General features: G+C 51.5%; 1 protein-coding gene across 4 annotated transcripts in view; it reads left to right on the top strand.

Annotated features, from left to right (window-relative positions):
- The window catches only part of ABCC1 (ATP binding cassette subfamily C member 1 (ABCC1 blood group)), a 141,926-nt gene that overhangs the window by 98,101 nt on the left and 17,282 nt on the right, over positions 1-26,543 (top strand). For 3 of the 4 annotated variants that reach the window (XM_086692998.1, XM_086693001.1, XM_086693000.1), the window contains 6 exons: positions 3,855-4,031; positions 5,750-5,917; positions 7,898-8,081; positions 18,522-18,603; positions 20,837-20,972; positions 23,532-23,739. In XM_086692998.1, coding sequence (XP_086549124.1) covers positions 3,855-4,031; positions 5,750-5,917; positions 7,898-8,081; positions 18,522-18,603; positions 20,837-20,972; positions 23,532-23,739 — 955 coding nt within the window. The remainder of the gene's footprint in view (positions 1-3,854; positions 4,032-5,749; positions 5,918-7,897; positions 8,082-18,521; positions 18,604-20,836; positions 20,973-23,531; positions 23,740-26,543) is intronic. The other variant, XM_086692999.1, reaches the window with a different exon arrangement.

Here is a 26,543-nt window from a genome sequence, read left to right as displayed (position 1 = left end):
CTGCTCTTCTCTGTGCCCCCTCGAAGGCAAGAGTTGATGTCGCTGATTTCCCGCTGTGTCCTAGCACAGAGAATAGTGTCCAGCAAGTAGTAGACACTCAATAAATACTCTGTGAACACATGGATGCTCCCTGGTCCACTCACTGTCTCTAATCCTCTCCCCATCTCTGGCCCTCAGTGTGCATCTTGTGGTCTCTCTTGACACGTGAGTCCCTCTGGCTTGTTGTCTCTGTCCGTGGATCTGTGTCTGTATCTCTTTTTATAAATGTAACAAAATGTAACATTTTTGGTCTGTGTCTTTGGGATATTGTGTTGGAGAATTCTTGTTAAGAGAGCTGTTTAAATTCTGAGTGTTTCCTTGAATTCTTAATAGAAGAATGGAAGAAGAACTAGAGATTTATTGTTTTTTTTTTTTTTTTCCAACGTTTATTTATTTTTGGGACAGAGAGAGACAGAGCATGAATGGGGGAGGGGCAGAGAGAGAGGGAGGCACAGAATCGGAAACAGGCTCCAGGCTCTGAGCCATCAGCCCAGAGCCTGACGCGGGGCTCCAACTCACGGACCGCAAGATCGTGACCTGGCTGAAGTCGGACGCTTAACCGACTGCGCCACCCAGGCGCCCCAAGATTTATTGGTTTTTAAAATGCACAGGACTTGGAGCTAAGTTGGAATATTCCTCAAGAGAGAATTTAAGAGGCTGCTTCAGTGAACACATGAATCTCCCTGTAAGTCAAGAGCCTTGTTTTGCGTTTAGCTGATTCGCCATGAAGGAGTTGCCCTGGAGTAGGAAGCGTCCCTCGAAGTTTCCTGGCCACCAGTCCTTCAGCCTGGTCTGCTAGACTCATCCTGCGGTTGTTTGAGGAGGAGAGTTCTAGGCTCAGACAGGCTCGGGAGAGAATGCACACGCAGCTCCCCTCCCTCTTGGAGACTTAAAATAAACGTGAATAAAGTAAAGGTTCTGAGAAGTCCCACAAGGAGAAGAAAACTTATTGAAGTTTGGTTAACCCAGTGTGTCCCAGGCATACTTGGCCCGTGCAACTATTTGCATCCCCAGAACTACTGTCCCTTGGAATCTCCTCCTAGGAATGCTGGTTTATGGAGTTGTTTTTACTTCAGAGCAAAGTCATTTTTTTGTTCTTTGGGTTTTTTGTTTTTTTGTTTCGTGTTTTTGTTTGTTTATATGAGGCCCTTTAGCCTGGTATGCATCGGTAGAAAAGTATACGTTACGTTAGTTGGGTCTACACTAAAGGCATTTTTTTTTTTTAATTTTTTTTAACGTTTATTTATTTTTGGGACAGAGAGAGACAGAGCATGAACGGGGGAGGGGCAGAGAGAGAGGGAGACACAGAATCGGAAGGAGGTTCCAGGCTCTGAGCCATCAGCCCAGAGCCCGACGCAGGGCTCGAACTCACGAACCGTGAGATCGTGACCTGAGCCGAAGTCGGACTGACTGAAGTCAACTGACTGAGCCACCCAGGCGCCCCATACACTAAAGGCATTTAGCTGCGGTTTTCAGAAATATTCCGTCGCTGCTTTGAAAGTACACGTTATAAAGTGAGCTTAATGGGCAGTGTGCCCTACGTTTCTGGAAGTAGACTCCAAACTGTCCCCATTGTGTTCTGCTCTGTTAATGCGTTTCCACCACCGTAGCGCTCTTGACGTGTCGGGCTGGATGCTTTTCTGCTGTGGTGGGCTTGTCCTATGCTGTGTACCATTCTTAGCTGCATTCCTGCCCTCTGTCCACTAGATGCTGATAGCAGACTCCAGTTGTGATAACCAGGAGTGTCTAGATGTTGTCCCATGTCCCCCAGAGAGCAAAATTTTTTAAAGTAAAAAACAAAAAAAAGGCTTTAAATGCAGAAATGATGCATCTAGAAGTTGAGGGTGCACTGAGTATTTGGTTTGATGAACTGATTTCTCTGACTGGTTATTTTGCCCTGCAAAGGAGCATGCTAGAAATGTGTTTAAAATACTAATTTTCTCCAAATATTTTACTTGGGTATGCCGTGTCTGAATTTTCTGTGGGTTCTGTGGTGAGACTTTGTGACATTTTGGCCTCTTGTCAGTTAGGGTATTAGTTTAGTTATCTATCTGAGAATGAAGATTGAGATTTGAAATACCTGGGTCCCTCTCCCAACCGTATCCCTCTAGAATTCCGTTATGGAAGAACCTTCACTCGTAGCGGCTCCTGGGTGGCTCAGTCGGTTAAGTGTCCGACTCTTGGTGGGCTTAGGTCGTGATCTCACGGTTTGTGAGTTCAGGCCCCACATCGGGGTTTGCCCTGGCAGCACAGAGCCTGCTTGGGATTCGCTCCCCGTCCCCCCGTCTGCTGCTCGCACACATGCACGCTCTGTGCGCCTGCCTCTCTCTCTCTCTGTCTCTCTCTCTCTCAAAAATAGATAAACATTAAAAAAAATAATAATAATCTTTGCTCCCCTTGCCCTTCCAGTAAAGCCCAGGCTCCTCACCCGGATCCCTGGCCTGGGGTGGGCCGGCCCTTGCTGCCCTCCAGCTCACTCCTACCTGTCTTCCCCTTCACACGATGTTCCGGTCATCCTGGCCTTCCTGTTCCTTGAATGTGCCAGGTTCTACTTGTCTCTGGACCTTTGCACATGCTGTTCCCTCTGACTGGAATGCTTTTCCATTTCTCCTTTGTCACACCAACTAACCCTCACCTGTTGGTCCTTTGAAACAGATGACTTGACATAGAAGTAACCTTGATTAAATTTCATCAAGGATATTTCCCCAAGGAATCCTTCCCTGATGACCCAAGCTAGGTCTCTCTTTTCAAAGGACTTTTTTTTTTTTTTTTTAATTTATTTATTGAGAGAAAGACAGAGAGAATCCCAGGTAGGCTTCATGTTCAGCACAGAGCCCAGTGCAGAGTTCAGTCTCACAACTGTGATACTATGACCTGAGCTGAAATCAAGAGTCAGACGCTGAACCGACTGAGTCATCCTAGCTCCCTTTTAAAGGACTTTTTATTGATGTATGTATTTATTTTTATTTATTTTAAGGTTTGTTTATTTGAGAGGGACAGACAGCATGAGCAGGGGAGGGGCAAAGACAGGGAGAGAGAGAGAGAATCCCAAGCAGGCTCTGTGCTGCCAGCACAGAGCCCAGTGTGGGGCCTGAACCCACAAAGTCGTGAGATAATGACCTGAGCTGAAACCAAGAGTCAGTCACTTAACCAACTGAGCTACCCAGGTGCCCCTTAAAGGACTTTTTAAAGGACTCATTTTTTTTCTCTCTTAGCATTTACCCCAAACTGTAATCAAATAATTTTTTTTTTTTATCACATCAGGGACTTCTTTTTTTTAAGTTTTTTTATTTTTGGGAAACAGTGCAAGTGAGCAAGGGCAGACAGATTGGGAGAGAATCCGAGAATGCCACAGAAGGGCAGAGAGAGAGAATCCCACACGGGCTCTCCAGTATCATTGTAGAGCCTGAATCGGGGACACAGCTCACCCGATTTGGGGTTTGAACGCACAAACCATGAGATCATGACCTGAGCCGAAGTCGGATGCTTAACTGACTGAGCCACCTAGGTGCCCCACTTCTTGAGAGGCAGGAGTTTTGTTCACTGCTAGAGGCATTTAGTGAATTCTTAACTAAATACAGAACTGTAATCTCACTAATGCGGATTTCCACTCTTGAATTCCTGATATTAGAGTCTGTGATTGACCTAGTGTGGGGTCTGATCCCAGGTCTGGCATCTGAGTCTGTCGTGACTCAGTTTCCCCCTTGCTGAGCATCTCGGGAAGTAGAATCCTCCTGGCGAGTGGATGGGCCAGCTGCCATCTTGTTAACCAAGTCTGTCTGTCTGTCTTGCTGCCTTCTGTATTTGCTGCCTAGGGCTCAGTGGCCTACGTCCCCCAGCAGGCCTGGATTCAGAATGATTCTCTCCGAGAAAATATCCTTTTCGGACGCCCCCTCCAGGAACGGTATTACAAGGCTGTGATCGAAGCCTGTGCCCTCCTCCCAGATCTGGAGATCCTGCCCAGCGGGGACCGGACGGAGATTGGTGAGAAGGTCAGTCGGTACAGCCTCAGCATGGTGCCTGTATCAGTCAGCCACAAAATCTTCGGGGCTTGTGCTAAACACTTATTCTCCCTTTTGACTGTGGTTGGCTGACCCACACTGGGCTCAGTCAGGCAGCTCTGCTCCGTGTCACAGGCCAGCTGAGCTCGCCTCTCTAGGCCATGGGTTTGGCTGGGGTCCGTCCCGCATGGCTTCTTGCTGGGGCTTTGGCTGAAGGGGTGATAGCTCTACAGGGGACACCCTTCTCATGGTGACAGCAGAAGCCCAAGAGAGACAGAAAAACCACATGGTGTCCCTTAAAGCATATTGTCCTTTTCACCTGGTTGAACTGAAAGATGGGAGAGCAGGAAGTGCCCTTCGCCTTTGCAGTCATGTGACTGTGGAGTCACATGACAGGGCGCTCTACAGGGAGGAGGGGTGCCAGTGATTCAGATGTCCACAGTCCCTTTCAAAGCAGCGATAATAGTAAAAATAATATGGTCGCCAGCAGCTGTTGGGCATTTACTATGTGCCAGGCACCATGATAGACATTTTTATGTATTTCATCCTCACGGCAAGCCCATGAGAGGGGATTGACTGTCATTTGCATTTCATGGTTGAGGAAAGAGAGGCATAGAGGGGGCTAAGTGACTTGTCCAAACACCTTCCCACTAATGTTTGCTTATTTTTGAGAGAGAGAGAGACAGAGCGTGAGCGGGGGAGGAGCAGAGAGAGAGAGGGTGACAGAATCCGAAGCAGGCTCCAGGCTCCGAGCTGTCAGCACAGAGCCTGATGCGAGGCTTGAACTCACTAACTGTGAGATAATGACTTGAGCCAAAGTTGGACGGTCAACCGACTTGAGCCACCCAGGTGGCCCTGAGTTAGTTGTTTTAACGCACGTGTCTGTTTCTGCCACATGGAGACTCCTCATTGTCCCAGTCTGGCTGCCAATAAAAGTCTAGAGCGAGAGACTATGACTGGGTCTGGCGTCTGCCCCGGGCCAAAGAGCTGTGGCCGGAGGGGCCATCAAAAAGAACCTGGCTGCCTGAGCCCCACCTGGGTGTGTAGGGAGGGCAGGCATCTCTCTCAGCAGAGACTGGGCCCCGTTAACCCGGTGGGGTCCACTTGGACTTCCCAGCCATAGATGGAAATGACAGTCAGTAATCGATAATCTGTAGTCGGAGGGAGAGCTGTGACTGCTGCGGTGTGCTCCATGGAGCGCCCTGGTGTGAATTAGAAATCGGTGCCCTTCCTACTGGTGAGTGGGGGGGGGGGGACGTCGGCACCCCCAGAGTGCAGCCTGCCTTGGCTCTCTGTGGTTTCACCGTGAGTGAGCGATCAGAGCAAGCGCGCCAAAGTGGTAGCTATTAACTAAAGCAGCAGCAGCAGGCTCGTTACGGCATCTGCCGGTGCCTTCTGTCAGACTCCAAGATCCGGAGCCTTCCTGTTGCTTGGTGCCACGGGCCGCCCCTTGCCGAATGCCCACACTGTGCCAGCTGTCTGCTCAGCAGCTCCCAGGGGCTCCAGTTTTCTCTTCTGCCTGTTTTAGGGTTGAGGCTGGATTCCGTGGTCGGCCTTGAGCACAGTCCGTGCAGATACAATCTCCTGCCTCTGCTTCCTGCTCAGACGACGGGAGGCGGTTCAGCCCTCCAGGGCCGCCAGCCGGGGTCTGCTGCCTTCTGAGCAGGGCTCCCTAGGAACTCCCCCCCTTCTGCTGTGTCTCTCCCCAGGGCGTGAACCTCTCTGGGGGCCAGAAGCAGCGTGTGAGCCTGGCCCGGGCCGTGTACTGTGACTCTGACATCTACCTCTTCGATGACCCCCTGTCGGCGGTGGATGCCCATGTGGGAAAACACATATTTGAAAATGTGGTTGGCCCCAAGGGGATGCTGAAGAACAAGGTACCTGCCGAAGGGCCAGGGCTCAGCTCTGGCCGTCCTTGTGCATTTGTTCAGTCAAAATGTGCCCCCTTTGGGAATCCTTCACTTCCCCCCTTTCAGGATTATTTTATTATTATTATTATTAATGTTTATTTATTTTTGAGAGAGTGATCGAGCATGAACGGGGGAGGGGCAGAGAGAAAGGGAGACACAGAATCCGAAGCAGGCTCCAGGCTTCCAGCTGTCCACACAGAGTCTGACACGGGGCTCAAGCTCACAAACTGTGAGACCACGACCTGAGCCGAAGTCAAATCTTTAACCGACTGAGCCACCCAGATGTCCCCCACCCCATTTTTTTTAACTGAGCCCCCCAGGTGCCCCCCCCCCATTTTTTTAATTGGACTTCAGAACACGTTTCTAATGCTTCCCTTGCACGCCTTTCTGGGACAGCTTTCTTGCTCTTGTCCTTATAGGGGGACGTCCTTGACACTGACTTGAAGTCCTTGCCTTCACGTGGCCAAAGGAGGCTCCTCTTCCCGATTTAATAATGGGCGGCTTTGCAGAGGGAAATCCTATCCCTTTTGACTGATGGGGCAGCTCTCCCTTCCCTGCTGATGTGGCTGTAGGCTGAGGGACGGAGGTTGGGAGCAGGAAAAATGCCTATAGCACCCGTACATGACAGGAAATGTGTCCTCACCTGTTTATCATCATCATCATCATCATTTTTAGGGGAATTACAGGATGGTTGAGAAGGAGTACTGCTTTTCGGTTTTTTTCTTCTGGAGAAAGAAGTATTTTCCGCATGTCCATGGGGAAAATGGAAAAGATGCAGAAAAACACAACAAAGAAAAAAAAAAAGCAATTTTGGACAACCCTACCTCATGCAGATTTTTTTATTTCAAGCCTTATAAATAGGTTATCATGTCATGTGTGTACATAATGGACCTCAAGCCACTTAACCTATTATAAGCATCATCCTGTACACACCATAAAAATTCTGGATAAACATAATTTTCAATTTAAAAAATTTCGTTATCAAAAATCTAAAAGAGTGTAAGAGTTATACGTAAAGCAAAAAAAAAAAAAAAAAAAATGGCCCTCCTTTGTCCTGCGCCCTAGGCCCTGTCTCAGGAGACAGGTGTCACCAGGCCGCTTGCTGTCTGTTTCTGTACCACCCTTGAGCTAAGACTGGCTAAGACTGGTCTTTACATTTCTGAAGCGGTTGGAAAAAATCTGGAGGGGGAAAAAAAAATTTGTGACATATGCAAATTGCATTGAGTTTAAATATATTTTTATATTTATATATAATACATGTACATATTTTATTTATATAATATATATTTATTGGGTCACAGACCATCTTTTTCCATCGTATGTACAACCACCTTCACGCTGTGGCAACTTCACCACCGGTTGCTATAGCAACCAGAGGATCCATAAAGCCAAAAGTATTTACCATTTGGCCCTTTAAGAAAAAGTTTGCCGACTCGTGTCGTTTGATGAACGTCCTTCCAAACCTTGACTTAACTGGATAAAATATATACAGACGTAGGAGTTTTGTAGTGTCTTTTGGGAGGTGGGGGATTACCTGAAAAGAAAATTATGCCACGGCACACAGATTGCTTTGTATCTGTGTCATTTTTCTGTTCTTGGACACATGCATGGTACCCTCCCTGCCTCCCTCTCATCCTTCAGATTTCTGTTCACAGATAGGCTTCCCCATCACCCTTGTTAAAATTGCAACCTTCCACCCTCGGTCTCATACCCCCCCAGCACCCGCCGTGTTGCGCTTGTATTGGTCCTTTCTCCCCCGACCCTGGAGTGTGGGGCTGGGATCTGTTTCCCTCCCTGCGGCCCCCCAGCTCCTGGCAGGTGAGTGTTGAAGGGAGGCACCCATAGATGGGGGCGTCCCCAGCGCTCAGACTCGAGCTTGGCCGCTAGGCGTGGGGGAATTGCGCTCATGCCCGGGCGCTGACTCGCGGGTCCCCGCTCTGCCCGCAGACACGGCTCCTGGTCACACACAGTATCAGCTACCTGCCCCAGGTGGATGTCATCATCGTCATGACCGGAGGCAAGATCTCCGAGATGGGCTCCTACCAGGAGCTGCTGGCCCGGGACGGGGCCTTCGCCGAGTTCCTGCGCACGTACGCCAGCACCGAGCAGGAACAGTCCGAGCAGGATGACGGTAGGGTGCGCGGGGTGCCTCGCTGGGCCCCCGCTGCCTCCCGGAGGTTCCCCCACACCCCCTCCGCGGTGGCCTGTCGGCAGCGGGCCAGCCTCTTCAGGGTCCCAATGCTTTGGGGGCCGCATTGAGAGGGGGTGCTAGCGCTTTGCGGCGGGGCAGCAGATCTGGGCCCAAGTCCTGCTACTTTCCTGCGATGTGGCTCTGGGCCGAGCTTAAGTGTTCTCTCGGCAGGCACAGGGACGGTGGTGAGGTTCTCAAGAGGCTGTGGGAAGCAGTGACTTTGTATGGCATAATCTAGAACAGATGTGAGGGTCGTGGGGGTTGTAGGCTGCTGGTTGGCAAGACCTCGGTTTGAGTCCCATTGCCCCTCTTTTTTTTTTTTTAATGTTTATTTTTGAAAGAGAGAGGGTGGGGGCAGAGAGAGAGGGAGACACAGAATCCAAAGCAGGCTCCAGGCTCCGAGCTGTCAGCACAGAGCCCGACGTGGAGCTCGAACCCATGAACCATGAGATCATGACTCGAGCCGAAGTGGGATGCTTAACCGACTGAACCACCCAGGTCCCCCCCACTGCCCCTCTTACTAGGGTCCCCCAAACCCTTCTGAGCCTCAGTTTCCCCACTGATAATAACAGAACAGTCTTCTGGCACTCGGTGGAGATTTCATGTGCTGAATTCCATAGAGCCTTGGGCGTAGTGCCTGGCACACAGTGTTCGGGCCATGACAACTGTTGTCATTACCCGCCCCGGGAAGAGTGCCCATCTCTTCACCCCATGCCCTTGGCACCTGCCAGGTCAGTGCAGACCTGCCCCCTTCCCACCTGCCGCACCCACTGTGTCCTCTCGGGCCAGGACTCCGAAAGCTGGAACCTCACCCTGTCCTTATTTGAAGGCTTCTGTGGTGAGACTTCTAAGAATCTGTCCTCTCCTCTCTGTTGGCTTAAATTTCAGGGGATTGGTTTGCCGCCTTCAGGCTGCCCTGTGTTTCATCACTCAGACTGGCATCTCAGAGGCTCCTCTCCTCCCCTCTCTGCTTGAAGCTCTGACCCCACAGAGAGGGAAGAGGTCATCTGACACCTTTGCTCCTTGGCTCGCGGCGATTGCTAAGAATGAAAACGAGAGATTGCTCTTCCGGCCCTGATCTCCCATCTCCAGGAGCAAATTACAGACTCCCCCAGCCTCCGGGGCACGTTCTTTATGTGCTTTGTCCCCAGGGAGGCCTCAGATAGACTGTCCACAGGGGCAGGGCTGCGGGACTGCCTCGTTGGGCAATTTGCACGGGTGCTTTTGTTCTCGGAACGTCTGTGATACGGATCTAAGACACAGCCGCTGCTTGCTGAGGGCTTCCCGGGGCCCCTGTTCTCTGCCGGAGTTCCCTTGTTGACCCCTTCCATCGACTCATGAGGGAGTAGAATTGTTATTCCCGGTTCACTGGTGAGGAAAGTGAGGTTTAGGGAAACTTGTCCCTTCTGTGTCAGGGACGGCCGGGTTCCTGTAGCTGTGAATGGGGCCGGTCCCTAAGAAAGAGCTGTCTACTGTTCATCGAGGTAGTCATTCAGCAGATTTTTATTAAGCATCTACTACTATGTGTTGAGTGCTTGTATTAACTCCCTAGCGCTTCCTTGACAAAGTGCCACAGGCTGAGTGGCTTAAGCAACAGAAATTTAATCTCTCACAGTTTGGGAGAATGGAAGCCAAATACCGAGGTGTTCACCGGACTGATTCTTTCCGAGGCTCTGAGGGAGGGCTGTTCCACCCCTCCCCTGTCTTCTGGAGAGCTGCTGGCGGCCAGTGGCTTATGGATGCTTCACCCCCACATCTGCCTCCGTCTTTCACACAGAAACCTGGCGTGTTTCTGCCTCTCAATTTCCCCTTTTTGTAATGACACCAGTTATATGGGATTAGGGCCCACCCTAATGACCTCACCCCAACTCATTACACCTGCAGATAACTTGTCTCCAAATACAGTCACGTTCGGAGCTCCTGGGGGCTAGGAATTCAGGAATTCCTAGAACAACACTGTTCTAGGTTTTGGGGAGACAGAAGTGAATGGCATCTAAACAGATCCCTATCCTCATGGAGCTTGGAATCTGTTGGGAGAAAAGGGCAAAACACAAATCAAGAAATAAATGGTTTCCTAGAGCGTTAAGTGCTATGAAGAAAAAAAACCCACACAGGATGATGAGCTGGGGAGAGATACGGATGACACCTGGTCAGAGACACCCTTTCTGAGGAGGTGACCTTGGCATGGAAGGTTGCCAGCAAGGAGAAAATCCGGGGAACAGTGTGCTGACACAGGGAACGGAAAGGAGGCCGGGGTGGCCAGACCATGGTGGGTGAAGGGACAGTGGTGGGAGATGGCCTTTCAGGGTGAGGAGTTTGGGGTTTGGTCTCAATGCAGCGGGCATCCAGAGAGGGGCAGCAACTTGGCCAAGGACACACAGTGGCTGCTAGGCAGGGGTGGGACCTCAAGTCTGGCCTAAGTTTCAGTCGTCTGTTCCTTCCCTTGGTGCTTTATGTGTCTGCCTGGGGTCAGGGCTCATCCATTGCCTCTGCATTAGTGTGCTTCAGGAGCCCCAGTGGTTTGTCACGTTTTATTGAGATACAGTTGGCATAGTATACGATCCTCCCATTTAAAGCATACAGTGTAGTGATGTTTAGCACGTCGAGAGTTGGGCAGCCATCACCAAAACCAACTTTAGAACATTCCGGTCACCCCTCCAGAAAACCTCGTGGCCATTAGCAATCACTCCCCATTTTCTCCCAGCCCCCTAGGTCCCTGGCACCTGCTCATCTTTCTGCCCCTAGATTTGTCTGTTCTGGGCATCTCATGTAAATGGAATTCTAGACCGTGTGGTCCTTAGTGAGCTGGTTTCTTTCGCTTCCTGTGATGTTTCTGTGGCTCACCCGTGTGATAGCACATGTCTCTACTTGATAACCTTTCTGTGGCTGGGTAATACACACCCCATTTTGTTTATTCAGTCAGGTGATGACAGGTCGAGTTGTTTCCATGTTTTGGCTGTTACAAATTGTGCTGCTCTGAACCCTCTTGGTATTAAAAGTGTTTCCTTTTGCAAGCGTGAGGCAAGAAATGCCTCCAATTTATCATTCCTGGTGGGAATGAGTTTCTACGTGTCTCTGCTCTTGGGGCCGGAAAGTTCTGTCTTAAGTCTAGCCTGCTTCCCTCCTGCTTCAGAGTTGCCTTCCTCTGATTGTCATGCCACTGCCACGTGCTGGATGAGACAACCCCACAGCCCCTGTACGTCACAGTCCAGCTTCCTTCAGGTGAAAACAACCCTGTATGCTCTCTCAGGTGACACGTGTGCCTTTTACTGAATCTTTTTCCCCCGAACGAGGTCGCCCTCCTTTGTATCCAGGTGCACAGGGAGCATCCTTAAACTCTGCTGACCACAGATGGGTTTTTTCACTCCCCTTCTTCCACCACCGCCAACAGATCCAAAGCATTTGGTGCAGAACACGGAATACTGCCAATTACTTTTTTTTTTTTTTTTTTTCTTTTTTCCTTTGGCCACGTCAGCACTTAATTTGGCAATGAAAATGCCACCCTTGCACCACTGCAGGGTCATTTTCCCAATTTAGCCGTACAGCCTCCCCCAGAAGTCTTCAGCCCTGTGGGTCTGAACTCACACTGGGCGGCATCTTCACTTTCTCCCTCTCTCTGAGGGGCCCCCGGCACTGCAGCTTGGCATCGGGGTCCGATATTGCTCAGCTGTGGCAGGTTTCCAAGAGCCAATGACCCTGAATTTGTTTGAGCCACATTTTTGGCTTCCCCTAAAGGGAAACTTTTTTTTCCCTTGTTGGATTACTCAGATCTTTTTTAGAACACCCAGGCTGAAGGGGGAGAGTGGTTGGTTTGGGGGGATTCTTTCCCAGGGGGGTAGGGAATAGTAGAGGTAACAGGAAGTAGGCTTAGGAAGAGAAGATACTGACCAGTCCTGGCAGGGATTTATTACACTGATTTATAGGAAACTTTTTTTTCCTTTTTCTTTTCTTTTCTTTTCTTTTCTTTTCTTTTCTTTTCTTTTCTTTTCTTTTCTTTTCTTTTCTTTTCTTTTCTCTCTTCTCTTCTCTTCTCTTCTCTTCTCTTCTCTTCTCTTCTCTTTTCTTTTCCTTTTCTTTTCCTTTCCCTTCCCTTCCCTTCCCTTTCCCTCCCCTCCCCTCCCCTCCCCTCCCCTCCCCTTGGCAAAGAGAGTTACAAACTGACTCATTAACCTTTGTATGCGGAAGGTATGCGGAAGGTAAAGAACCTTCCTATGTACTCTGGTGTCTTTATTAGGAAGACTGCCCTAAAATTTACAGCAGTGGTTTTTAGCGGGGGAACATCTGTGCCTCCCAGGATACTTGGCAGTGTCTGGAGACTTTTTTGGTTGTGACAACTGGGATGGAGGAGGGCAGTGCTAACACAGAGGGTGGAGACCAGAGACGCTGCTAAGCATCCTACAATGCACAGCACTCTCCCCCCACACCCTCCCCCCCCAGAAAATAGAGCATATGCTCTGACTCCACGCTCCCCAGGTTCTTTCCTGTCATCTTGGGAGAAACACCTTTCTCCCACTTTTCAGAACCTTACTACATCTCAACCTCATGTCTAATTTTTTCTGTTTTTCAGATTTTTGCTGACAGTTTCTTTTTTTTCTTTTTCTTTTTTTTTACTGATTAGGGAATCAATATGTGCTCATTTTAGACAGCTGGAAGCTGCAGAAAAACCCACAAAACCAGGAAAAAGAATGTCCATCCACTCACCCACCTGCCAGAGTGTTTGTCTGTGTCTGTCTTGCCTCGGCCTTACTCCCGAGCAGAGGAGTGCCCTCTGTGCATTCAGCCATCAGGTCTCCTTTCTTTCTTTCCTTAACAGTGGTAACAGTGGGTCATAAGCACCGCCCCATATTGCAAAAGTCTCTCATAAACACCGACCAGCTGCTGGAGAGTCCAGCATCCAGATGGCACATTCCTTTAGGCTGTTCTCAGTAGCCATATTTCTTCCTCCTGAGTACGAAGAACTTTCTGGGCCTAGGCTGGTGGATTGGGCCAGGCGATGCAGCCGGTCAATTCCGTTTTTGGTCAAAAACGAAGCGTTGACTGTAACGCAGCGACTTGGGATTCTTCCCTTGAGGGAGGTTTGCCTGCTGGCCCGTGCCCAGGCAGAGTTCCAGAACCTTCTTGAGAATAAACAACAGAGCTCCGAGGTGCTGGTTTTGAGGGCCAGTGGCTGGCTGGACACGGAGCCCAGGCAAGGGCACTTAGGAGGTCCAAGGGCAGGGACCCTTACACCCCAAGGGTAAGGGACAGCCCCTTACCTGGTACCTGGAAGCACTGGAAGAACATGTATTGGAGTAGAAGTTTGGTGCCTTTGCTGAAAAAAAAAACTCTTGCTGTTTTATAGCACCCCCTACTCCCCCCTTTCATTTTCCACTTTCTCTGCTTTAGTTTTCTTTCTGGTACTAACCACTGCCTGACAGCCAAGTCTAGATCTGTTACTTCGTGTATTATCTCTCTGTCTCTCTTTCCCTTTCCCTTTCCCTTTCCCTTTCCCTTTCCCTTGGAATTTAAGCTCCATGAGGGCTTTTTGGTCACTTGTATATCCCCAGGACTGGGAACAGTGCCTGGCACACAGTAGACGCTCAGTATAATGTGTCAAATAAGCAAATGGTTGCATGATGCCTTGATTGTTGAAGGCACATCCTATGTAAGCTTTGAACATTAACACAGCTGTATAAAGATCCCAGATTAGACGAAAATATGCGTTGATTTTACCCATGTCTCCAGGGTTGGTTTAGAAATCAGCTTTACGGGGCGCCTGGGTGGCTTAGTCGGTTGAGCATCCGAGTTTAGCTCACGTCATGATCTCGTGGTTCATGGGTTCGAGCCCCGCATCAGGCTCCGTGCTGACAGCTCAGAGCCTGGAGCCTGCTTCAGATTCTTGGTCTCCCCCTCTCTCTGCCCCTCCCCTGCTCATGCTCTGTCTCTGTCTCTCAAAAATAAACATTAAAAAAAAAAATTAGAAGAAAGCAACCAGCTTTGTGGGTGTGGGATGTGAGATGGCATCATGGTGGCCAATGGGGTGCCCATTCTGGCCCTGGAAGGTCATCTCTGCTTCACTTGGCCATTGATGTGTTAATCTGTCCATCTGCGTGTCAGGTGTGTACAGAGCGCTTGGTGTGTGCCATGGGGACACCCAGTACTTGAGCCACTGTGTAGAATGGTGCCTCTTGGATTGAGCAGTGCACGGTCTGTTACACCCTATGTGGCCATCCAATGTGCCTGATGATGGGAATAGAGTAGTGGAAAAGACCTCCTCTCTGTTTTCAAGAGCTCACAGTTGGATGGTGGAAACAAACACCAAATAATCAACGACGTGGTGGTGCTAACCGCAGTGATGGAGGTGAGCCTGGGGGGCTGGGGGGGGGACCAAGATGAAATCTGAGCCAAGTCACCTTCTCTTCCCCTTTTCTTGGCTCCTTCTGTAGCTGGTTCAGAGTAAGCTTCCTTGTGGCCCAGACCCCTGTTGTGAGCAGCGTCCGACCTCGAGGAACCGAGGGCTGTGGGCTAAGTAAGCAAGTAAGAAAATAATTTTAAATGGCCCCTTGGTTTTTGAGGGCCTGCGCAGGAAGCCCAGGCCCTGGCGCCTGATGGCCCAGCGTCAAACGGCAGTCCTGCCACCTGTGTGAATTTGGGGGAAATGACTCCCTTGCCACAAGTCGTTTTTCTTACCTGAAACGTGTGATAGAGTGGAGGCCTGTGTGCGGTCCCCCAGCTGCCACACCCACCCCACCCAGCTGTTACACTGTGACCAGTGCAGACAGAGGGTTGGCTTGCATTTTTCTAGATCTTTTTATGTTTGACATGGTTATAACTTTTAGGGAAAGGGCTGGCCCCGTGCAGTGTGCTTGTCAGGGATCTACCCGTTACATGTGGGATGGGGCCACTGAGGCACAGGTGCAGCAGGCCCCTTGAATAGCTTTGCCCCTCATCCTTAGGAGATAACATCCACCCATCCCCTCTGGACATTTATTTTTTTATTTTTATTTTTATTTTTTTTTAGAGTGCGAGATGGAAAGAGGGGCAAGTGGAGAGAGAGAATCTTAAGCAGGCTCCACGGTCAGTGCCAAGCCCAACGTGGGGCTCGATCCCCTGACCCTGGGATCATTACCTGAGCTAAAATCAGGAGTCAGGCTTTCAACTGACTGAGCCACCCAGGTGCCCCCACTCCAGGCACTGGTCCTGTAGCTGTGTGCTTGGAGAGAGGCCCTTGACGGTCTGCAGACCTTTATTGGACACCTACTATGTGCCAGGCTTTCTGGTGGACCCTTGGGGATGTAGTCTGAATCCCCAGATCTACTCATCAGCTTGGTGGCCTTGGTTAAGCCTGACTGCCATGTAGGTCAGATGACCATGATATGAGCATGTCTTGAAGGAGATCTTGTCTACAAAATGCTTGGCACGTAGTGGATGGACAGTGAATGGCCACAGTGTGGTTATTATGATCCCATCCTTACTTGCTGGGCATGGGCAGGACCTAGGCAACCCAAGGCAGAGCCGGGAGATGCCTGATGGAGTAACTGCAGGTGTCTGTGGGCGCCCAGAGGAGGGCTGTCTGTTAGCAGAATTACAGCTGGGAAGGCTGTGCTGGCTCCCTCTGGCGAGGTAAAGGCATCACCAGCCACTGGAGTGGACCCATCGCTCCTGCCTTCCTTAAACAGCAATATGTCTTAAGGGTCCAGACGTAAGGGCTCTTCCGTAAGCCACAGAAGCCGACTCCGGCTGCTGAAACAAGGAAGAGAACCGGGTAGCTCAGAAATCAAAGGCCAAACCAAATGAGCAAGACTCAGGAAGTAGGAACTCCGGGAATCCTGTTCCTTTAGGACAGATCAACCCAAGCTGTCTTTAGTCCTGGTCGGGTCACTGATAGTTCAAAGTCATGGGGAAGGGGTTCCTTGGACTAAGCTTCTGCCCTTGGGCAGAGCCCCCGTGGCCTGCCTGTAGGAAGAGACTGTAGGAAGAGGGAGGGGCTGACGCCTTGCAAAGAAGGAAGACGGAGTGGTGGATCGACCCATGTTCATGTTGCCCCCCTAGGACTCTCAGTCTGTCTCCTTTCGGTGGAGAGTTTTCCAGCTGCCCCAGCTGCTGTATCAACCTGTGGGCTAATTGGGTTGAGAAAGGGGGTCATGGGAGGCCACTGTGAGGTCTCCCATCCAGACCTTATGGCTCATACTGGGTGAGGAGCAGAATGGGAGGCTGAAGCTTGCACAGGGCAGCCTGTGCGGCCCTGAGAGTGGGGCTCTCTGAAGCCCTTGCCACAGCGCAGGTGTCTCTGGGCGTGCTTTCGGGCATCCCTGTCCCTGCGCAAAGAAAGACGGTCAAGGCCAGGCCGGGGCCTCCAGTGCCGGGCACATATGTGGCTGTCCTTGCCTGCATGGAAAATCCTTGTTATCATTCTTCTCTGTGATGTAGTTTCTTTTTTAATTAAAAAAAAAAATAAGAAAGATGCTGCATTAAAAAGAAACGTATAGGGGCGCCTGGGTGGCTCAGTCAGTTGAGCGTCCAACTTCAGCTCAGGTCACGATCTTACGGTCCGTGAGTTCAAGCCCCGTGTCAGGCTCTGGGCTGATGGACCGGAGCCTGGAGCCTGCTTCCGATTCTGTGTCTCCCTCTCTCTCTGTCCCTCCCCCATTCATGCTCTGTCTCTCTCTGTCCCAAAAATAAAATAAACGTTGAAAAAAAAAATTAAAAAAAAAAAAAAAAAAAAAGAAGCTATTTCCTGGGGGGCGCCTGGGTGGCGCAGTCGGTTAAGCGTCCGACTTCAGCCAGGTCACAATCTCGCGGTCCGTGAGTTCGAGCCCCGTGTCAGGCTCTGGGCTGATGGCTCAGAGCCTGGAGCCTGTTTCCGATTCTGTGTCTCCCTCTCTCTCTGCCCCTCCCCCGTTCATGCTCTGTCTCTCTCTGTCTCAAAAATAAATAAATGTTAAAAAAAAAAAAAAAGAAACGTATAAAGCAGTGATTGTCAATCTTGGCTGCACCCCGTAATTATCTACAGAACGTGTTTCTAGGCGTGAGTGCTGCTAAGTACCACCGTGGTACTTTCCCTTACCAAGCCCCGTGCACGGCCTCATCCATCCTCCCGCTTACAAAGGTAGCTGTGACTCCCGCTTTGCAGATGTGGAAGTTGAGGCTCAAGGAGGTTTATTGCTTCCCTAGCCCACACAGCTGGGAAATAAGAGAACGCTTCATTCCTGACTGTGCTCTCACTCAGAATGGGCGCCTGGCCTCCCTGCATGCCGTCATTGCAGGGACCGAACCTGGGCAGGGGGCATCCCCAGGGGGGTGCATCCTTCACAGCCAAGATGGAGAATCACCAGCTCAGAGCTCCCTGCCCCCAACCCAGGAATGGTTGCCTGCCCCGCTCTGCAGTGTCTCATCTGAAAGAGCCTGCCTTTTTGCATTCTGCGCCACTTCACGTCCCATCAGCATGTTCCCAGGGTCGCCCTGCCCTTGCTGGCTGCGTATTTGTCCCTTTAGTAACATCTCCCCCGCATGCCCTCCCCTCCTCTTCCGGGCCAGCCCTTTGGAGTCCTACACTGTGCGTCTCTCTTGTACGCTCTCTCTTTGTCCTGGGAGCCGCATGCAGAGTTGAGTGCAGAGCGGGGGTGATAATAACATAAGACCGAGGGGTCGGGAGAATGAAGGCAGATACCGTATGTCAGCACAGCGGCCACCACCTATTTAATAAATGTGAGCCACTGCCGTCGAGGTTACGGTGATGAGTGTGGATGCTGAGGGTGTGACTCCTGGGACGGGGGCACATGCCTGGCTGGTATTTCTCACGGTGGCTCCACCAGTCGTCAGGGAAGTTCGTCACTGTGGGGGAAAAGGCACTGCTCCAGGCACCCTCTACCCTAGACGTCTGGACCTCCCCACGATCTGGCAACTGAAAACTGGCCCTGGGAGGTGCGGCTGGAGTGCCTTCCCGGACTCCTCCTGTTGGCTGATGCTCTCGTCAAAACTGGTTGTTATTTGAGTACACGCCTTGCTCGGGATGCTTAGGGACCCGTGAGCTGTGCCCCGTTCCCCACGAGGCTCCTTGCTTCCTGGCCCCTTGGACTAAGCTTCATGCAGCTGAGACGCTGTTAGCTGCACTGCATTATACCTATTGCTGCCGGCACAGGGCACCCTCCCCTGCGGGGCCCTCTAGGTGGTCGCAGGCCGTCACCTGTGGCCCAAGGGAGCCAGCCAGCAACACGTATCTCCCACACCTGCGCCGGGAGACTGTCTGTGGCCTCAGCAAAGCAGCTCCTGCTTTCTGAGCTTCCTGGGGGTCAGGTTATCTGCGTTCAAGTGATGGGTTTTCCTCAATGTCCTGGGTCTTGGTGTCCAGCTCCTGATATCACGATTTCCCTCTCTCCTGTCTTCTGCCCGGGTTAACAGGCATCAGTAGTCCCCGGAAGGAGACGAAGCAGATGGAGAATGGCATGCTGGTGACGGACGTCGCGGGGAAGCAGCTGCAGAGGTAGGGGGTACGGGCGGACCCGTTCCTCCGGATTCTCCAGGCGCCCTGTCTCTGCCACCTGCCTGGGTTGGGAGCCAAGAGGGATGGGAGTGCCGGCAGCCTGTCTGACCTACCGAGACCAGGCCTTCAGCTCCCCGAGGTCTTAGAAGATGTGGGCTTTCTGCCTCCTTTCCCAAATCATTAGGAGACCTCACCTGGCACTGTTCACCAGATCACACCTCTCACACAGGCTTCCAGATTTAACCATCTGTCTGCACTTGGGACACTCAGGTTCCCCACATGATATCGATCTTGGCTCAAGTCGTTCAAAGGGGCTTGGACTGGTCAGGCTGTAAGAGCCAGTATTTGAATCAAAATGGTCACACGTAGCGACCACGATGTTCAATCCACCATTAGGAGCCAGTCATGGCACCAGCCCTGTATGGTCTGTTGAAATCTTACCTTCCCATTTTATAGATGAGCAAACTGAGCACTCTCCCTAAGTCATGCAGCTGGAGAGAAAGTGAACTTTTTTTTTTTTTAACATTTATTTTTGAGAGGGAGAGACAGAGCACAAGCGGGGGAGGGGCAGAGAGAGAGAGAGAGAGAGAGAGAGAGAGAGAGAGGGAGGGACACAGAATCCAAAGCAGGCTCCAGGCTCTGAGCTGCCAGCACAGAGCCCGACGTGGGGCTTGAACCCACGAACTGTGACATCATGACCTGAGCCAAAGTCAGATGCTTACCTGACTGAGCCACCCAGGTGCCCCGAAACTGAGCTTGGATTCGAACCCAATCCTGGTCTCTGAGCCAGTGCTCCAAAGGTCTAGGCTTTGCTGCTTTAAAGGAGGTTGTTTTCAGCTAGATGGTTTGGGATTTGGAGGAGCAGCATTCCGTGAGCCTGCTTGCTTAACCTCTCTGTGCCTCAGTTTTCTTATGTGTCAGATAGGGTCTGCGGTGTACCTACTGCAGGGGGCTGGCTGTAGTGAGACGGACACCGTGTAGTGCCTGAGAAGTACTCAGCACAGCACCTTGCTCCATCAGCATCCAGTAAACAGCACTCACTTATAACTGGGTGAGCTGGGGCTGCCTGCAGTTATCTTGCTCCGGGTGGGGGTGGATTCCACAGACACTGGGCTGGGAAGGAAATTGGCGTGAGTAGCTCCTCCCATCAACACTGCACACAGTAGCCCCCTAGACTCCTGATTTTTGTTGTACGGGACAGGTGGAAATATTCCTGCTCTGTTGGTGCACCCGTCAAGGCAGTGAGCTAGCTACATGTGTGTAAGGCACGTAGAACTGAGCCTCACCCCGGGGCTGTGGGGGCACTGCCGGGATTCAGGCACATGATCAGTCGATCATGGTTGCTGCGATTGGAGAATTTGCTGAGAAAACCGACATAAGGCAGCACCTCGAGGTGGTCCTGGGACCTACAGGTGGTGATGGTGGGGGGCTTGCCAGGGAGAACCATGAGCGGACTGAGCAGAAGCGTCAGGGACACTGGGCCTAACAGTTCCTTTGTAACAGATGACCTCAAACTTACTGGCTTGTCATCTCCTAGTTTCTGTGGCTTTGGAAGATCTGGGCACGGCTGAGCCGCTTCGTCCATTCAGGGCCTCACACGAGCCACATCTGAGGTTCCTGGCAGGCTGGGGTCTCATCTGAAGGTTCGGCTGGGGAAGGATCCACTACGAAGCTCACATGAGTGTTGGCAGGAATCAGTTCCTCAGGGTCCGGATCACTGTCCTCAGTTTCTAACTGGAGCCCCTTCCACTCCCAGCTGGCCTGAGGAGCTTGCAGGCTTCATGAATGCCTGCAAACCAAGAAGGCAGTGGGGAGAGTCCCCAACCAGGATGGAAGTCACATCCCATCCCTTTGCCCGTGTGGGACTGAGCCATGGCTCAAGAGGGCATTCTTGTGCATATGCCCACGCACGCCTGCATCATTCTCCAGGGTGACAAGTTCCCAGGGGGTGGGGCTACCTCGGGGAAGGCTCTAAAGAGGGCTTTGGGCCACACGATCGGTGATAGTGTATCGTGGTGTTTAAAGCTGATGACGACCACCGGCAGGCCAGAGATGCTTCTTGAGCACTGCCTGCGTGAGGGAACATCTTCTCCGTGGGGTCCTGTGTCGCAGGTCCCCTCCCTGGGTCACGGCTGTGAAATCAGAGGATTGAACTAGCTTGATGCTCTGCTGGGCTTGCCTCTGTCCCCGAGGCTCCCGTTTGGTTGACGCCCGTGTGCCCTGCTTTCCCCAGACAGCTGAGCAACTCTTCCTCCTACAGCGGGGACGTTAGCCGCCACCACACGAGCACCGCCGAGCCGCAGAAAGCTGGAGCCCAGGACGAGGACGCGTGGAAGCTGGTGGAGGCAGACAAGGCTCAAACGGGGCAGGTGAGGACTGTGGCTGGCGTCCCTGCTTGCGGGGCCCTGTGCAGAACGCCTTGTTTATGTTCGCTGGTGTCTTGCCCCTCAACAAGCCTATAAAAGTGCCATATCCCAGTGCTGGAAACGGGGACCCGAGAGCCTAAATGACTTACCCAAGGTCGCAGCCAGGGGACGGCAGAGCTAGGATTTGAACCCTGGCAGCCAGACTCCAGGGTTGACGTTTGTAGCCTCTGCTCTACGGACCACCACCTCCTTTGAGCAGCTGGGGGCTTTCTGTAGGTGACCTGGGTGCTCTAAATCCTGCCTTCCCACGTGTGGGAAGTTGTGTACAAGGTAAGGTTGCCTCTGAGATAACATCTCTGTCGCGTTGCGTAATGCGAGTCTTTGATTTCTGTTTTAACCCTGATGATTACCTAGAAAGTCTGAGTTAGATGCTCGTTTATCTTTTATGCCTGATTAGTCTGGTGAGCGGCTGTCACAGAAAACCATAGGCTGGGTGGCTTAGAAGCAACCTGCCTTTATTGCTAGCACTTCGGGAGGCTGGCGAGCCAAAGACCAAGGTACCAGCAGGCGTTTCTAGAGAGGGCTTGCTTCTTGGTTCGCAGACAGCCGTCTGCTCTGTGGAGCCACTCCTCTAAAGGCACTAACCCCGTTGTGAGGGTTCCGTCCTGAGGATCCGACCGCTTCCCCAGAGCCCCACCTCTTCATACCATCTCCCTCGGGGTTAGGATCTCAACATCCAAACTTGGAGGGACACAAACATTCAAGTCTGTAGCACTGACAGGCGCTGACGTCTTGTTGTCCCAGGGAAAATTGGTTTCAGGCCCTTGTTTTCTTGTATGTGTTTTATGCTCCCCTGTTTTGGGCGTGTGTCAATAATCTTCCATTTATGGTAACGATCCAGAGTTTATTTTTAAAAATACATGTGGTATGTTTTTTAAAAAAAGGGGAATGGAATTTTTAAAATAAGAAGTACACACCCCATGTGGGGTGGTTCAGGAACCAGCGAGGTCAGGACACCGTTCTCTGAGATCTACCTGGATGCATCCGGAAGCTCCTGGAATCCTCCGTTTCAGGCTTCTTCTCTCCTCTTCTCATCGCAGCCTTGGTCAGGGGTGGAGGTGGCTGTAGTGTATCCTCCCTCCTGTTCTCGCTGGTCCTCTGGGGAGCCAGGGGAGTGACCCCAAATCAAAGACCGGAGAAGGAATGCCGGGCCCACTTAGTGCTTATTTAATCCCACACCGCCCGGTATTACCTGCCTTTTATACGCCAGGAAAACAGAGCAGGGGGCTTGTGACTTGCCGGAGCTCGACTGGGAGTGGAGCTGGGCTCAGCAAGCTCGCTCGGAAGTCTTGGACTCCCACGCCCACCGTGCTCTGCTGCTGCTGGGGAGGTCCCCAAGTCCCGCAGTGTAATTCCGGGATCAGCAGCAGGCTGCTTGGCTGTGTGACAAAGCCAAACGGTGACAAAAACGTGGTAATTCTGGAACAGCCCCCCCACCCCCCCCACCCCCCATTTCAGTTGGAAAAACAGGACAAAATAAAAGTCAAAAAGAAGCACTCAGTTACACGTGAGACCTCCGGGCTTTCACCTGTTAACCTTTCAGCCCGACTGTTATTCACATCAGTGGTTTTTATGACCCCAAATTCAGCACATGAGAGCTTGAAGCGACCATGGGCACACCCACACAAGGACGGATACCTGGCGTTTGTGGAAACCGAGCCGGGCACATTGGGCCTAGGGCTGGCCCAAAGCAGGCTGCCCCTGTCTCTGGTGTTCAGGCCCCCCTTTGAACAACTACACAGAATCATGTAGCCCTGCTCCTGGGCTCCACAGGGAAGGGAGGAGTGGGAGAAGTCCTTGGTTGCCCTTTGGAGCCGAGGAACAGACTAAGCCAGCAGTGACCATCCAGGAGCCAGTGGAACCAACGCGTTGAGAGGAAACGGGGGGGGGGAGGTACACTTGGTCTCTCGGTTGCTAGGCCACAGGTCACACCTTCCCGATGGGCCTGGACTAAAGCTCCGAATGCTAAACGGGATCGTCCAGGCCCTGTGTGGTGTGACCGCCGCTCGTCCTGTAGCTCGACCGTGTTCTAGCCACCCATGCCTCCCTTCGGTTCCCTAAACGTGTTGTGTTCCTTCCTATCTCAGGGCCTTTGCACATGCTGCTTCCTCTGCCCTACATGCTTTTTTTTCCGTTCTTGGTCACCATTTCCTCAGGGAGATTGTCAGGTTACCTCCCCGTTCAGTCAGGTCGTGATGCCCAATTTTACGCTCTGAGGGAATGCTGCACTGCTCTGGCCCTTCTCTATAATGACACATTCACCTGGACGCTGGATGTCTCTCTTGCCACTTGACTGGCAGCTCCGTGAGGGCAGAGACCTTGACTTTCTCTCCTGCTGACTTTATCCATCAACTAAGGGGGACTGTGCCATGGGCGTGAGCACCGGGGGGGGGGGGGGGGTGGGGGTGGGGGACTGGATCACACAGGTGCTGTTGGAGTGCCTGAGCTTGGATGTGTGTGGTGGGAACACCCTCCGAATGCCTTCTGTCCCCGGGTCTGCAGGTCAAGCTGTCCGTGTACTGGGACTACATGAAGGCCATCGGACTGTTCATCTCCTTTCTGAGCATCTTCCTTTTCTTGTGCAACCACGTTGCTGCCCTGGCTTCTAACTATTGGCTCAGCCTCTGGACTGATGACCCCATCGTCAACGGGACCCAGGAGCACACCAAAGTCCGGCTGAGCGTCTACGGCGCCCTGGGCATTTTGCAAGGTGGGGGCCGTCTCCTTCCCATCCTCCTCTGCCCACCCAATTTTGGCCACTTGAAATGTCTCCATGTCTTATTATGCAGTTGGGTCCCCCATTTGTCAGGGTTTTGCAGACCCCCAAACTAAGCCAAAGTCACATGACCGGTACCTATCACTTAGTAGACACTCAGATACCTTGTAGAGGGAATGTTTCTTGAATGCTCTGTTTCATGGGGCCCTAGGAGATGAAGAGCACTTCAATGTGTCCATTTTACAGATGAGGAAAGCTGAGGAACAGCAGCCCCCTCAAGCCTTGGCAAGCAAGGGCCTTTGCCCCTTGTTCCTGGGTCAGGGTGATAGGGCTTCTGTAAACTCTCACCTGTGGACTTGAACCTGCTCCCTGAGAGTGGGAACTCGATTATGCTAGTGGTGCTCAATGTTGTCCCCTGGGGGGACATTTAGCAATGTCTGGAGGTACTTAGAGCTGTCGCAGTGCCGGGGGGGCAACTGCCTTGTAGAGGTCAGGGGGGTCGCTAGATGTCCTGCAGTGCATAGCCCGGCCCCCACAACAGAGAATGATGTAGCCTCAAATGTCAGTAGTGACGAAATTGAGAAACCCTGTGTACCCTTCTTGTGGTTCCACAAAGGTCCCCAAACACAACAGCGTTAATAATAAGAGTTGTTGCTTACCGAGCACTTACTTGGTACTGGTTACGTTCTAAACATTTTTGGGTGTTTTAACTTATTTTGCTTTTGCAGCAGGTGTCATGAGGTCACAGCTAGTATTTTCCACATTTTAGAAATAGAGACTCTAGCAGCACTTGGGTGGCTCAGTCACTTGCCCTTCTGACTCTTGATTTTTGCTCAGGTCATGATCCCGGGCTTGTGGGATCACACTCCACATTGAGCTCGGCACTGGGCGTGGGGCCAGCTTGGGATTTTCTCTCTCCCTCTGCCCATGTTCCTTGCACACACTCTGTCTCTCTAAAATAAAAATGAGTAGGGGCACCTGGGTGGCTCATGGCTGAGGCTCAGGTCATGATCTTGTGATTTGAGTTCAAGCCCCACATCAGGTTCCATGCTGACAGCTCGGAGCCTGGAGTCTGCTTTAGATTCCGTTTCTCCCTCTCTCTCTGTTTGCCCCTCCCCTGCTTGCACTCTTTTTTTTCTTTTTCGTTTTAATTTTTTTTTTAATGTTTATTTATTTGTGAGAGAGATACACACACACACACACACACACACACACACACACACACAGAGTGCAAACAGGGGAGGGGCAGAGAGGGAATGACACACAGAATTGGAAGCAGGCTCTAGGCTCCCAGCTGTCAGCACAGGTCCTGACGCAGGGCTCGAACTCATGAACCACGAGATCGTGACCTGAACTGAAGTTGGATGCCTGACCAACTGATCCACCCAGGCACTCCATCTGTCTTTCTATCTCTCTCAAAAATAAACATTAAAAATTTTGTAAATAAAGATAAATTAATTTTAAAAAAAGAGAAAAGAAAAGAAATAGAGACTCTAAGCCCCAGTGAGGTTAAGTTGCCCGAAGTTGCACAGCAAATACATGGGCAGGGCTGGCTTTGAATGAGGTGGTCTGGCCCAGGAGCCCCTGTTCTTGATCACTGTGCTACACTATGCTAACCGAGCCGTGTGTTTAGACTCCTAAAAGCAGTGTGCATCTGTCCCTACCTACGTGTGTTCAGTGTCTGTGATACGTAAGTATAGGTTTGATACATTTGAGTACTTTCTGTACAGCGGCACACTGCCCTTCACATTCAGCAGTGCTACAAGGTTACGTATCATTGTTGCCATCTTATAGAGGAGGACCCCCGGTGCCTAGAGGTTGCGGGAAGGTCCCACAGCTGGTAGGTGGCAAAGACACAGTTGGGCAGTGCTTGGCTGCAGCCACTTGTTTCAGCCCCTGCTCCCGAGAGTAAGCCTCTCCATCCCTATGAAGTCTCTTTGCAAAGAACGGCTGTCTCGCTGTGGCTTGTTCAGAGGAGCCACAGATGTCTCATGGTCTCTGGGAGATGGCTTTGAAAAAAAAAAACAAAACCAGAAGAGTAGACATGGATTTCCCAGATTTCTTCATCCCTAACACCTCGTCATTGGGCATGGGACTGGCCTCCAAACTGTCCTTGAGGGAAGGTGGGACACAGAGTGGGTGTGATGTTTCCCTGCCTCACACAGCAGCAGTGTCTGTTCCAGAGCTGAGCTGTCCACTCTGGTGGCCGCTGGCCACAGTGTGGCTCTTTGAATTGCAGTTCCTCAAACCTCAGTAACAGTATCAGCAGTTCAGTGGCACTGGCCACATTTCAAGTGCTCAGTAGCCACGTGTGCCTGGAGGTGACCACACTGGACTGCATAGGTCCAGAACATTTCTATCATTCCAGAAAGTTGTGTTGCATGCCACTGGTCTAGAGGAATGTGGCATACAGATTAAGAGCATGACCCTGGAGCAAGCAGGCTTCCTGGATCAGAACCCCGACTCTGCTGCTGATTGGCTGACTGTATTGAGGGCAGAGGAGTTCACCTGTCTGACCTTGAGCTCCCTTCTCTGTAAAATGGGTGCTAATAGGATTTATACAGAGTCAGTCTTAAGAATTAGGTGCATGTGGGGGCGCCTGGGTGGCTTGGTCGGTTAGGCGTCCGACTTCGGCTCAGGTCATGATCTCACGGTCCATGAGTTCAAGCCCCGCGTTGGGCTCTGTGCTAACGGCTCAGAGCCTGGAGCCTGTTTCAGATTCTGTGTCTCCCTCTCTCTCTGCTCCACCCCTGTTCATGCTCTGTCTCTCTCTGTCTCAAAAATAAATAAACGTTAAA

Source organism: Puma concolor, chromosome E3 (genome assembly GCF_028749965.1).
Source record: "Puma concolor isolate L17-30 chromosome E3, mPumCon1.1.hap2, whole genome shotgun sequence".
Classification (NCBI taxonomy): domain Eukaryota; kingdom Metazoa; phylum Chordata; class Mammalia; order Carnivora; family Felidae; genus Puma; species Puma concolor.
The sequence above is the reverse complement of the archived record's forward strand: the minus strand, read 5'-3'. Positions and strand labels throughout refer to the sequence as shown.